The sequence below is a fragment of the Triplophysa rosa genome, unplaced genomic scaffold (assembly GCF_024868665.1).
Source record: "Triplophysa rosa unplaced genomic scaffold, Trosa_1v2 scaffold89_ERROPOS2046630+, whole genome shotgun sequence".
NCBI classification, from domain to species: Eukaryota; Metazoa; Chordata; class Actinopteri; order Cypriniformes; family Nemacheilidae; genus Triplophysa; species Triplophysa rosa.
In genome coordinates, this window is record NW_026634904.1 from 54,991 (window position 1) to 69,769 (window position 14,779).

Genomic DNA, 14,779 nt, shown 5'->3' on the forward strand with positions numbered 1-14,779 from the left:
GACCCAAAAATGAAAATTCTGTCTTCATTCTCACCCTCTAGTTTATCCAAACGGGAGTCAATGTTGGCCAAGAACTGTTTGGGTATATACATTCTTCCAAATATCTCTCTGTGTGTTCACCAGAACAAAGAAATTCATGCAGATTTGGAACAACCTACTTTCTAAATGATTCCATCACTCCTGGTATTGTACACAGCTGCTGTAGGTTTGGATGAGACAGTCTTGTAATTCCAGATGACACCTGTCTGTCTAGCAGTCGTATGGAAGGAGGATTGTCCTGAAGATATCTGGAGTCTTTGGTAATCCCAGCTGACCTTTCACACAGCCATCCCCCCTCCCCACCATCCAACGCACGCACACACACACACACACACACACACACACGCGCGCACACACGCACACACACGCGCACACACACACTTTTCTCCTTGTATATTTCTAAATGGAAATGGTTGACAACAGTAAGACTGTCCCACAGTCCCAATGTCCCCACATACAGCACCATCTAAAAGCCTTTTGATGTATGTATTTCAAAGTGGTCCCATCAGAGAGCACAACACAACTGACTTACAACTGAGAGAGATGCTAAAATACTGAGAGAACTCAAACACCATGTGTTTACCTCCCATTTTTGACTGACAAATATCATTTCTGACAACCTAAAGATGGGCCTGAGACATTTCTGTCACAACTGTCTTCTTGAAATGTTTCATGTTATACAGTTACTTCAATGTAACATGATCAATGGCCTAATGATTATCTGACCTGATTTTAAAGTGATAGTTCACCCCAATATGAATCATTTCAAACCTGTATGCCTTTCTTTCTTCTGCAGAAGACAAAAGAAGATATTTTAAAGAATGTTAATTCACTATGTTACCAACATAGAGATTGTCTCAATTTACAGGTTTGATAAAACGTTAATTTTGGACCCTGCTCACAGCGCAGGATGAGAACAATCATGTAAATAATTTCATAGAGAGAGGAATAGAAAAGGAGTGAGAGAGAGAGAGAGAGAGAGAGAGAGAGAGAGAGAGAGAGAGAGAGAGAGAGAGGGGGGGGGTTTATTAATAGATCTCTCTACCTCTCCTCTTCAATATAAGAATCACTGGGTGTTTGTGAAAAGATGACAGAATGTCAATACCAATAACCTTTACATCAGTGTAGTGTAACCTCAGGGCTCAAAACTGCCGAGCCCTAAAAACATTTAAGCCAATGAAATGAATGAAAGACTTTTAGACAGGCAAAGTTTAGAGAAACTGACCTGCAGGGCCTCTAGAAAGCGGAAGGAGCCGAGCCGCCTGCCCCGAGGAACAAGACAAAAACTGGAGTTGTGCAGCAGCTCCTGATAATCAAACCTGTGGACAAACAAACACAAAATGCCAAAATCATTAGATTGAAACGATCCTTTTATCCCTCAAAATGTACTGTGCACATAGTTATATAACACTTTTAATTTAGGCTGTTTAATTGATTTATTTAAATGTTTGTTTTCAAATACACACATAAGTGGCCAGTTGTAAAAACAGTGAGAGGAGCCTATGATAAGATTAACTCCTAAATTCTAAATCCTAAAAAATTATCACTCACAGTACACCCACCCACAACAAGCAATACAAGAGCGAATAGAATAGAATAGAATAGAGAAGAATAGAATAGAGAAGAATAGAATAGAGAAAAATAGAATAGAGAAGAATAGAATAGAATAGAGAAAAATAGAATAGAGAAGAATAGAATAGAGAAGAATAGAAAAGAATAGAATAGAATAGAGAAAAATAGAATAGAGAAGAATAGAATAGAGAAGAATAGAATAGAATAGAGAAAAATAGAATAGAGAAGAATAGAATAGAGAAGAATAGAAAAGAATAGAATAGAATAGAGAAGAATAGAATAGAGAAAAATAGAATAGAGAAGAATAGAATAGAGAAGAATAGAATAGAGAAGAATAGAAAAGAATAGAATAGAATAGAGAAAAATAGAATAGAGAAGAATAGAATAGAGAAGAATAGAATAGAGAAAAATAGAATAGAGAAGAATAGAATAGAGAAGAATAGAAAAGAATAGAATAGAATAGAGAAGAATAGAATAGAAAAAATAGAATAGAGAAGAATAGAATAGAGAAGAATAGAATAGAGAAGAATAGAAAGAATAGAATAGAATAGAGAAAAATAGAATAGAGAAGAATAGAATAGAGAAGAATAGAATAGAGAAAAATAGAATAGAGAAGAATAGAATAGAGAAGAAATAGAAAAAGAAAGAATAGAAAAGAAGAATAGAATAGAGAACAAAAATAGAATAGAGAGAATACGAATAAGAAGACTAGAATAGAGAAGAACAGAAGAAGAAATAGAATCAGAAATAGAGAAAAATAGAACAAGAGAAGGATAGAATAGGAAGAATAGAATAGAGAAAAATAGAATAGAGATAGAGAATAGAAAATAGAAAAGAATAGATAGAATAGAAAGTAGAATAGAAATAAGAATGAGAAGAATAGAATAGAAAATAGATAGAGAAGAATAGAAATAAGAAGAATAGAATAGAAAAATAAATAGAGAAAAGAATAGAGAAGAATAGAATAGAGAAGAAATAGAATAAGAAGAATAGAATCAGAGAAGAATAGAACACAACAGAACAGAACAGACGAGAGGAGNGTGCTAATTATGAGTTACCATTTTTCCTGGATGCCTCTGAGTCAGGATCCAGTGCACACGGTGTATTATTCCAAAAAGACCAGGGTAGGAGAAAAGTTCTGATGTATGCCAGTGTACTGTTAGACTGTGTGGAGCAGAGACAACCTATTTGTTCTAGGTTCGCAGCAGGCCTGGCTAAAGTAATACACAAGACTTCACACATTGTAATGGGCCACCCACTGACAATACTCACCACACACTCCATCATGTCATTCGTAAATTCAGCATCATTCACATTTTCACCACTGAGACAGAGAAGAATAGCTAAGATTTTGACCAGTCCCAATTTCACGTATACACATAAAGGCATTAATATGGCTGATTTGATGGGAGATGGACAGCCGCATGATTGTGCACCCATCACTGAGAGAGCATCCTAAGTAAGAGAAGATCTGTCTGCGGTGCCATTGACAACCCCACCGCAAGTTATGACATTGTTCACAGATGGTTGTTGTTTCAGAGCAGAGGATGGGAGCCTGAAGGCAGCCTATGCAGTAGTTGAACAAGTGGGAAGCTCATTAGTGACAAGGAATGCAGGGAAGTTAGAAGGAAAACAGTCAGCACAGAGAGCAGAGATGATAGCAGTGACAAGAGCCCTGTACTACGCTGGTGAGACCCGTGTGAACATATATTCCGATTCAGCATATGTTGTAACAGCTGTCCACGTGGAATTGCCCTTATGGCAGAGGTGTGGTTTTATCACATCCTCAGGTCGACCAATCACGCATGCATGCGAAGCCAGAGACCTTTTAGAGGCTCTGATGATACCCAAAGAGGTAGCAGTTATTAAATGTCCAGGACATTCCAAAAATGATTCCCCTATCACTGATGGAAACAATGCAGCTGATCTAGCTGCCAAAACTGAAGCTGGCTATGTTGCAACTCAGCAGGTGGTAAGATCAGATAGAGCCTGTAGTGATCTTTTGCCTCGTTTCACTCGAGAATATTTGGTCAAAGAACAACAGAAATCTGCCCCTGAAGAACAATCAGTCTGGTCACAGCATGGAGGCATCTGTGCTAGTGATGGTCTATGGCAAGCGCCAGACGGACGCCCGGCATTGCCTGTCTCTCTGACCGGTTCAATGTTAACACAAGCCCATGGGGTAAGCCATGTCAGTGACAAACAAATGATGAGAGCTCTCGAACATTGGTGGCATCCATTTTTGCAATCCATGGTGTCAGGTCATGTGACGAGTTGTTGTATCTGTCAGGAACACAATGTAAAACCTAGCATCAAACCCAAACGGGGGTGTTTCCCTTTGACATCTGGTCCAGGGGAAGAAATTGTGATTGACTTCACAGACATGATTACACGAGTACATGGCAAACGCTATGTTTTGGTGATTGTTGATTATTTCACTGGTTGGCCAGAAGCATATCCTGTCGGCCGAGAGGACAGTACGGCCGTAATAAAGTGTCTAATCAACCATTACATTCCACACTATGGGTTCCCACGACGTATCAGATCTGACAATGCCACCCATTTTAAAAATGAACATTTGAAAATTGTTGAACAGGCTCTAGGCCTAACACATGCGTATGGTACGGTTTACCATGCGGCCAGCCAAGGTAAGGTTGAACGTTTAAACCTGACAATTAAACTAAAATTGGCTAAAATCTGTGCACAGACTAAATTGAACTGGCTGTCAGCTTTACCCATTGCTCTCATGTCTATTCGTTCTTCTGTCAACAGGATCTCAGGCTTTACACCTTTTGAATTGCTTACAGGTCGTCAATTTCCAGGACCAACCACGGCGTTGAGAGAGGACACAGTGCAGCCATTGTCACATACTGTGTATTTTGATAAACTAACAGCTCTGATTCGAACCTTTTCCCATCAGGTAACTCCTGTACCAGCACAACCGGAGGAACTGCCATCTCCAGTCACGACAGACTGGGTCAGGATCAGAACATTCCGTAGAAAGTGGAGTGAACCACGTTGGTCTCAACCTCTACGTGTAACAGCTCGCACCTCACATTGTGTGCAACTCCAAGGCAAAGGAGATACTTGGTTCCATTTAACATCCTGTGTAGCTTGTGACCCCCCTTCTAGGTCTCTTGCTGACACTGGTTTGGACCTGAGGACTCAGGTCCAAGAGAGGGAGGATACAGAGAGTGACGGTAAAACAGACACTGAAATTGCCACTGGACAACACCAACAGCTCCAAATTATACACAAAACAGGCGATATTTTCACAAGCCCACACACAGAACCATTAGCTCATTGTGTAAGTGCTGATTGTGCATACGGGGCAGGTATTGCAAAGCAGTTTAAGGAAAAATTTGGAGTGGAGAAAGTAAGGTGTCAACATAAAAAACCGGGTGAGTGTGCAGTAACCCAGGAAAGAGACAGGACTGTGTTTCACCTAATAACCAAAGAACAATACACTGATTTACCAACATATGATTGTTTCACAGAAAGCCTGAAAAACATGAGAGATTGGTGTGTGGCTAATAGAGTAAGAAGTATCTCAGTACCCCGGCTGGGGTGTGGTCTAGATAAACTAGACTTCAAGAAAGTGCAAAAGATTCTGAGTGAAGTGTTCACGGACGTGAACATACAAATAACCATTTATTCCTTATAATCAAGTTTTCATTATTGTGTGATTTTGAGTGTTTTTCAATGTTTTTCAATTTTCAGGTTTAAAAGTGTATTTTTAAGAGTGTTTTCTTACAAGTTTTAAGGTATTAAGTTTTAAGAAGTGTTGATTTTGAAAAGATAATAAGACATTACTAGAGAGGGTGAATACAACAGCAACAAGATGAAGCTGTGGGAAAATTGGAAATTATTGGGTTGATTTGCCTAGACAGCTATTGAAAAGAAAGAATCTCCACCCCCATACAGTATGCCTTTGTTATCAAGTGATCTAGCAGAAGATGAAGGAGAAGATGATGTGTGACCTCTTACGAGGACAAGAGAGGGAATTGTGGAAATATTTTTCAGTTAAAAGTATGATTTAATTATCAATATAATCAATAAGTGTTTTCTTTCATTAAATCATTAAGCTGTGTGCTTTTATCATATGCTTGCTATTTTACTCAGTGAAAAGTTACTGTGGCAAACGGAGTGAGACAGGATAAGTGGGGGTTGGAACCATAAATTATCTAGATAAACACACACACATATAAAGAGTCACAAAGAAAAATAAATGTTATGAATCAATCCACTGCATATGTTCTAAGTATAATCATGAGTTGTGATGTGTTTTAATGAATCATAGGATTAAGAAACAACGCTATATAATTAAAAACATTAGATGATTAAGTGTTTTCTTTTTACTAAAAGAATGTTAAGAATGTTGGTGTGTTGTCCGGCCACAATAAACTGTTTTTAGGAGACCACTCCTTGGGGGAGGGAGAACATTCCTAAGGACTGGCGATTGACCACAGGATATACGTTTTGAAATGTTATTTTACAGGAACTAAGAAAAAGGACTTCACGGTGATTGGTGGAAACGGAGCAGCACTCCTTAAAAGGCAGAGGAGGAGTCAGAAGATACGAGCGACGTCACATACTTTATAAATATGGGTGTATTTGAATATTTTGGGTTGTTGGTTTTTCGGAGGTCGTCTGACAACCCAAAGCTTTGTTACTCCTTTTTACATCTGATAATAAACTTCTAATCGATTTTGAAGAACGTCTCAGTACAAATTTTTGAACATGCAGGACTGCCTTTAAAGTCCAACAGTATCTAATAAATAAGCACTAGTATCTCATTTTTAGGTACTAGTATCTAATGAATAAGTACTAGTATCTAATGGAATAGTTACTAGTAACTAAAAAAATAAGTACTAGTAGACTAAAAATAGATACTAGTAAACGTCAAGGGTTAAATGACAAAATTGCTTGCCATAGACAGACCCGCTCAAATGATGTCTGGACTGTGTGTTTTCATATATTCAGTAGATATCACAGAACGTTGAGTTCTGTACCAGAGGTGTGTAAAGTGCCTTCCTGCAAAGGTTAGAGAGATGATAGGGATGAAAATAAATGGGCTCAATAAGGCACTGTGTGTGGGGATTTCACGGTGTGACCTTGCAAGATTATATGAATAGTCCCAGAGTGAGTGAGAGACTGATATGAGAAGTGTGAAAAACAGACACAAACCCATTGAGGAGAAAGAGTGTGTAAGATAAGTCCTCTGTTCACTGCAAACAAGCTACTAGATCAAAAGATTTGTGCTTGACGATTTGGTTGTCCCTCTTTTATACTGCCCTTGTTTTCCAGCTGTTTTCTTTTACCCTTTTTATGTCTTTTCTGACAGACAGCTCCGTGCACGTCATAGAAGATGCCTCACACATTATGATGTTGTCATGGTACAGTGAAAGTGAAACCCTCACAAGAATGTATTTAATGGATGTAAATTATAGGTTGCATGTTCCACTGTTGCCATGCCAACAAGTTAAAGTTTTTTGTAATAAACTACTAACATTGAGAAATTTTGGACTGTAGTGAACAAAAATTACGTTTTGGGGAAGGCATTTTAACCGCAGCTGCACAACAGTGTTCTACTAGAGTATATACTGCAGTTTATTTCTTAAAAATAATTGTATTTAGTATTGCTCTGCATATTTAACCCAAGGTCGACGTATGGCTGGTTAGCACTGTTAGTTTATCCCTGCTAATAGATACTGTAACTGCCATATCTGCCATATCATATACTGCAATTCCACGTTTATAAAATAGATGTTGAAATTGAACTAAACTTTTTTTTTGCAGGAAATCTGATAAATATCCGGCATTGTGACGCAGCTCTCCTGCTTCTGATCCCCCATTCAGACATGTTCTATATGTGACATTCGCTGGTATATACAACAGTTTATTTCAACTGACTATGCCACCCTGGTGGGGGTGCCAGACGAAATCCACCCAATAAGGACACAGGTACGTTACACCAATTGAAGGCAATGGAATAACGCACAGTGAGACGTGAGTAACAATACAAAAATATATTTTATTCTATAAACATCGATAAAATTGTCTCCTTCAGGAGCACATCACAGGATCAAAAAAATGATTCTCCAGGGGTCCAGTTTAGCAGGAACAGGGAGGCCGATGGCTACTCGGGAGGTAGTCTAGACCTACCACCATTAACATCAACTCCAAATCACACTCACACCGTGAAGAGGTTGTGTCACAACACACAGCAATCTGTGAAACACGCACCAAAGAAAGCAACTAGCCTTCCCTGCCCGTCACTGGCTCCTGGAGAAAGGAATAAAAGAAACAAAAACAAATAACCAAGGTAACAGAATAAATCAACTCAAATAACAAATAACCAATATAACAGAAATGAATCAACTCAAATATAATCAAAACAAACAAAGAAAATAGTTGTGTGGAGTCACAAGGTTGAAGCTATCGGCCTCCACGACCCTCAAAACAACAAGCCGTAAGCATTACATGCAAAGTTTCATAGGAGAGGAAGTAAAGCTGTCCTCAGGCAAAACAGCAGCGGCGTCAGATGCAGAGTCTTCAGCATAAGATCAGTCCAGAGCTAGAGTAGTATTTAGTTTTTCAATTAGAGTAAACGACCACACCTGAAACTATATGGTTGCTCCAACAAACGCCGTAGCTTAATGTACCAACCAGTACTCACACACCCGCTTTTGTTGCCATTACTGCAAGCGAGCTCCGCCATCAACTTGCCACAATGCCGATGCCACCAGCTCTACTCTACTCTACTCTACTCTACTCTACTCTACTCTACTCTACTCCTACCTCATTGGTCTGCCAATCATAGTGTGCTGATTACACCTCATTGGTCTGCCAATCACACCAAACCTTGGACCAACAGCTGAAAGGTTGTTCAACCTGCCACATATATCTATCTGATGCCAAAATATTTGAAATTGATACTGTGTGGGCAACTATTTTCTTGTGTGGTAAGAACAGTAAGCAGTATGTTTGTTTGTATCCCTGCACTTACACTTCGCTCTAATATTAGTGTGTTTTATTATCGTTACTTATCATTGTCCTTGCTAACTTATCGTAAGTTGGAATTGCACTTCAAACCCGGTGAGTTATGGCTTCTATTCCTATTATTGTTACTTGAACCTCATGTCATATGTTTAGCCTTCTCTGTCAGCGGCGAGGGTTTTATATGCGATAATTGCAGGGAAATAGTTAGGCTGACAGAGAAGATCTTAGAATTAGAGTTTCACATCCAATCTTTATCTGAGGATAGTAAGAGTTTAACGACCATAGAAAACACTTTGGATGTGACCAACATTAGCGCACATAGCTCGGTTCTGGTTGAAGATCCCCTGGGAGCTGGGAAACGTCGTGACTGTGAGACAGCGTAGTCGCAGGACTCAACCATTCCGATTACAGTCTCGAACAGGTTTGCCCCGCTCAGTGACGCACTGACTGAGAAACCTGCTGAAAGTGCCCTAGTTATTGGTGATTCTTGTCACGGTCCCACCGTCTTGTTTATGAAATTCTAGTCGTGTGGTGGGATCGGGGCAGAGTCCTTGGGTTTTATGTGGGAAGGCCATGGGATGTTTATGTTTTTACCTCTCATGTGTTTTTCCAGTGTCTCGTCTCTGTTCCCGCCATCTCGTTTCCTCGTTATCCTTCCCTAAGTGTTTGATTACCCACACCTGCCCTGTGTCGTTATCCCTCGTTTGTCTTCCCTTTAAATACCCTCTTGTTTCTTTGTCTTGTGCTCGTGGATCTGGATTTGCATGGGTTGAATAAACATCAGCTTTATGAGAGGTGATTCCATCCATCTGTTTATGTTTGAGGGTCTTCAGTTGACCACATAAAACTTTGTAAAGAAAATAAAACAAAACAAACTCTTTCAGTTCAATGACTAATAACGGCTTATTAACAACAGCTTGTTAACAACGGCTTGATGGTGAAGCACAAACAGCAAGACTACGAATGTCTGTGAAATCTAGGCTAACTGAGATTAGGAGCATAAAAGTAGTTTTAGCCATAAAATGACGTAAACAATGCATTTGTAAAAAACGACTTCGTTTAAAGGAGTATTTTCTCCTGACTTTCAGCAATACCAGATATATCAACACAGATAGTGTTGCATTTAGTGGGTTTCTCATTTCTCATTTCATTTTTGATTAAGGTGGCTTTTGCATCTGAACTCTTAGGATATTTTACACTGTAAATAACACATTATAATTTTGAGATCGAGTTGTCAGTTATAATACTAAAATTAATTATTTTATTTACACTGCATTTTATTCTTTTGCACAAAAATACAGAGAGCTGGTTTCCTAAACATCGATTTCAATCTTTGATATGGCCTTACTAAGTCAATATATTAAAATTATATTTTTACAGAATGTTTTTTATGTTTTTTTTTATTATGTATAATTTTTTGCATGAAAACAGTAAATAACAAAGAAATGACTTAAGCTGCGTTTTCACAGGCAAGGTCACATATGTGTCAAACACCACAGAATCTAATGTACTGAACCTTGAGCTGAAGTAGCAGCTTGTCCAAGATCTCCAATTTCAGAATAAAAGCCTCCCATATAGTCATCGTAACCTGCAGATAAAAGTGACATTTAAAATTATATTGGTATTTGTCAACAAATTATGCTTTGTCACTTAAGTGTCTGTGACATGAGTTAATATACTGTACCTTCAAAAGATGAATTATCACTAGGTATGACAAATCCTTCCTCCAGTTCTGGGTTTTCACATCTACTTTGAGTATAACACTGACTTACCCTAATCCTTGAAAGCAAACACAGACAACATTAAGGCATATTAAAATATGAACAATAAGACCTTGCTCAGCATTAACTTCTGGTGGTCAAAACTAGAAAACACAGAATACTTCTTGACAGCAGGAAGTGTGTCTTTGGGTTTGTTTGAGAACTGCTGCATGCTGCATGTTTCATTATTCATCATCATCTAAAAGAAAAAAAGCAAGTGTCACTGTTATATTTGAAACGTTAATGAATCTTTCTAACGGACTACACATTTCTTGACAATTATTTACATATAATCATTAGTAGTCAAATTCAAAACACCGACCTTCAAGCGTTTCACAGGAGTCTCTGTGAGTCTCACATTCCTCATTTTCATATCTTTAAGGTATGATGAGAAAGTGGACTGATTTGCTGGTCTTTTCAGTATAATTTCAACTCCAACTTTGCCTAAAGGGTTAACTAAATTAATCACATCGATTCGAAACACAGAAAAAAGTGAGTCATGTAGAAAGTTTAGTACTCACAACAGTCATGTCCACAGAGCTCCTTGTTTCTGCAGAGATGATTACACTGTCTCTTTAAAGTATCTGGAGTAGTTTGATCTATTATGAACCAGAGAATGTGTCATATAAGAGCCCAACACACTAATGATTTTTGTAATTAGAGTGATTATGTGCGGCTATAAATATAAAAAACTGGAATACATACAATATATTAATTACTAGTTACTAATTACATATTCAATAGTGTAATTAAATTACTGTACAAATTACTTATTACTAATTACTTTCCATGTCCTACATCAACCTTGATTAGAATTGATTCAAGGATAGACATGAAACGGCTTATTTAATTCGTTCAACTAAATAATAAAAACTACACGAATTATTCTTATTAACTGACCAAAGTATTACAAATGTGAGAAGGATACATTAAAGCATACATTTTAAAGTTAGACTTATCATTTTTATGTCATTTCCTCTATTGAATATATTACTCAGTATTTAGTTCAATTACATCAGTAGTAACTAATTAAATTACAGAAAAATAAGAGTAATCCCTTACTTTACTTTTTCTAAAGGAAAAGTAATTAAATTAAAGTAACTAATTATTTAGTAACTAGTTACACCCAACACTGACTGTACTGTACATGCACAAGACTCCATAGAATGTCAATAAGCTAATGCAGTTTATACCAGTTGTACCTCTGTCTGAGGACTGATCATGTTGTTGTTGTTGTTGTTGTCTAGGACTGTGAACTCTGTTTGTCTGAGTTGTCACTACTGGGTTTTCTCTAAATGGTTTCAGAACCCTCTGCATTCTCCATGTAGGGCTCTGTATGATGTGAGATTCAGTGCCAAAACTCTTCTCTCCTAAGAAGAAGGTGCTGCACTTCTTCTGTATGTCCAGACCCACTATATCAACATCAATTCATTATTGCCAAATCTGACAATCTACATGTTTATGTTTGCGCTATTGGAAAGATTAAAATGTTTATTGAATAATGCCTTTAAACACTGACCATATTCAGAGCTTATCAAATGAATGTTGATCTCCTCTCCCTTGGATATTCTCTCCACCTCAATTCTCTTTGACCATTTCCCAGACTTCAAGAGCACTGCATCCCTGAAAAAAAAAGCTACTATTCCATCTTTTATTTGGGTATTTGATATTTTGCAAATGATTTTTACATCTCATAGAGCTTACATAATTTTCTGTTGGAAAACAACATTATTGTCACAGTCCCCAATAATGATTGTGACATGATGGTGGTCTGGTGCTGTCTGTTTCACTGCCATCTCTTTAAAATTCTTTGAGTTCACAGTGACAACAATCTCAGCTGTGGACACATTGTATCGTTGAATCTAGAAAAAAATATTCAAAACAACATTCTAATCGGCCTAAAAATAACTTTTAAATGTTTCTCTTTTAACATAAAAATTCAGAAATGTTACCTGTTCCAAATTCACTTCATATTTTGGAAGTTTGCTGACGGCTTCCTTTATTTGGTTTCCAAAGGGAGGATGTCGGTTCACAATCTGTCAAAAATGATCCGTCATTATTACAGATGGGAAATTACATTTTAGGAAATGTATTTTTATATAGTTATGGGTTTAGGCCTACTAGCTCTAGCTCTCTAGGACTGGTCTCCTCAATTTTGCTGAATGTTGTAAGCCCTGCATTCACCATGGCTGTGGCAAATGACTGCCCTGCAGTACAAAAGAAACCACAAATATTCAACAAATCTATTAAATATCCAGTATATAAAGACACTATTGTTTTCTATATGAAAATAAATTTCAAGTTCTAAGGAGGAGTTCCCCAACCTATCTTCTCAAGCTGCTTGGAAACATAAGGTGAGTTTTCCCACAGTTTGGCTCTGAAACATTTGGCAAGTATCAAAGAGTTGAGCTGAGCAGAGAAATTCTTTTGGGAGTGATGACGGAGAAACTCAGTCAGATCTGGTAGAGACCAAAAACACCACAAAAAAACAGTACACTTACAATGTCAAAGCCATGTCATCAGAGAAAAACAACCCAAAGTGAGATAGTAAGAGACTTTAGCTCACATTTGCTGACTCTAATTGCATTTCGGAATATCTTTCCAGTGTCCTGTATGAGTCCAAACTCCTGAATGGGGATACAGCCGAGCTGAGCTTGAATCAGACTGGAAAAAAAACATTTCATACATAAATTAAATAAAAATCGAAACAAACATACCAAAGAAGCAACAAGACTGTATAATAAAACAATAAGCCCCAAGAAGCAGTGGGTTACAGTGCATTTTATAAAAGCTAAGGGCGTTGTGGCTGTTATAAAATGCACTGTAACCCACTGCTTCGCGGGGCTTATTGCTTTTATAAAACGGTTATTCCAAATAGCAAGGTTTCATAAAATAAAGTAAATAAAGTGATATTTAGGCTATGTAAGGCAGTCAGCCGTTATAAAACGGGTTATTTTATAACAGCTTAGAACTCGGCTCAGCCAATCAGAATCAAGGACCAGAACTGACCGTTTTATAAAAGTCATTTTAACAGGAATGACAAATTTACACATGTGGTTCTCAATTGCAGATCTGTTTTGATACGGTCATGGACAGCAAGGAACAAAATAGGCCCTTGAAAATATCAATTTGGCTCTGTGCCACTGGATGTAAAATTAAAAAGAAATGGGGATCCTGTAGAAAACCCAATTCAAATTATCTTCCAAAAAGCAATAGCAAGAACTTACCAGTTTACTTTCATGTCATTACTTTTGATCTTTCCCTCCATGGGATACCTGAAAAAGATATATTACATATATTACATTTTTTTAGTGCACTCATATATTAACAGTGAGTTTAAAACTGCTGGAGAGAACTCTGACCTGATGGTAGTTCTGTTCTTGTCCTTGTTCAGCATGTTCAAGGTTTTTTCTTTGGTGCGGGTAATTTTGGTATCTGTTAGAGAGAGAGAGAGCAGATGGAGCCGGAAATGAGAAGGGGAGAGAGGAGATGAGAGAGAGAGAGAGAGGAGAGTACGTAGAGGAGAAGAGAGAGAGAGAGGAGAGAGAGAAGGTAGATCTGACGAGGAGAGGACGGTGGAGAGNGTGTACTGTGTTATGTGCGTGTACATACGTTGTGTTTGGTGTGTCTTGCTGCGTTCTGTGTTGATGTACCCTGGCTGTCTTTTCCAAGTTCGATTTCCTGTGTGGATTGTCCTGTCTATTCTCAGTAAGTGTTTGAGTTTAGTTTATGTCAAGTGTTGTTTTAGTTCAGTTTAGTCTCAGTTAGTCTTCGTCCCGGTTATCCTGTGTTCCTGTTTATCAGTTTTTCCCCATCGTGGGTTTTGTTTTGTGCTTTATGTAATAGTCTTGTTTTTGTTAACCCCTTCACTGCTGCCTGCAAATGGGTTCTTCTCACCTGCCTATTCGTGACAGAAATGACCGAAGCCCAATCAGAACCCAGCGGGCAGCAAGATGGACGGCACGGCGTCGTCCTCACGGTCCGCTCAAGCCCGCTTGCTGCTAGGTTTCCGCCAGGGGATCTACGGGAATCGGGAGTTCGCCAGGGCATTCTCGGCGGTGGCTGAGAGGGCTGAGTTCAACGAGGCAGAGTTGAAGACTATCTTCAACTGCTGCCTCACTCAGCGCCTCACCCCGTCTGAGAAGAGGCTGCTGGGTCCCCTAGGGTTCGCGGCAATGGTCAGGTTCGTGGCCAACCGGGACGATCCCAGGGGTGGGGTTCCACGTGGGACTTCCACCTCGCGGTCGATCACGCCGGAGGGCCTTGACCTGACTGCCGCTGCCCGAGGGGACTCGGTACCCTTCGGCTTGAGCTCCACGGTCTCCGTTCACTCTGGTGGCGCCGGTAGCGAGCGGGAGGGAGGGGATCCGGGGATGACGTCTGCTAATTCCTCCGCTACGGGACTC

General features: G+C 38.8%; 2 protein-coding genes across 2 annotated transcripts in view; both read right to left on the bottom strand.

Moving 5' to 3' along the window:
• LOC130551302 (exostosin-1a-like) overlaps positions 1-2,898 on the bottom strand; it is a 35,764-nt gene extending 32,866 nt beyond the window's left edge. The window contains exons 1-2 of the mRNA XM_057328876.1: positions 2,871-2,898; positions 1,265-1,407 (exon numbers count right to left, since the gene is read on the bottom strand). Coding sequence (XP_057184859.1) covers positions 1,265-1,407; positions 2,871-2,898 — 171 coding nt within the window. The remainder of the gene's footprint in view (positions 1-1,264; positions 1,408-2,870) is intronic.
• A 9,578-nt stretch (positions 2,899-12,476) lies between these two features.
• Positions 12,477-13,770, bottom strand: LOC130551301 (probable ATP-dependent DNA helicase HFM1). Its single transcript, XM_057328875.1, has 5 exons — positions 13,736-13,770; positions 13,601-13,648; positions 12,940-13,037; positions 12,698-12,832; positions 12,477-12,580 (listed from the first exon to the last, which is right to left on the bottom strand). Exons 1-5 carry the CDS (start codon positions 13,768-13,770, stop codon positions 12,477-12,479), a joined length of 420 nt encoding a protein of 139 aa, XP_057184858.1.
• Positions 13,771-14,779: the final 1,009 nt, after the last annotated feature.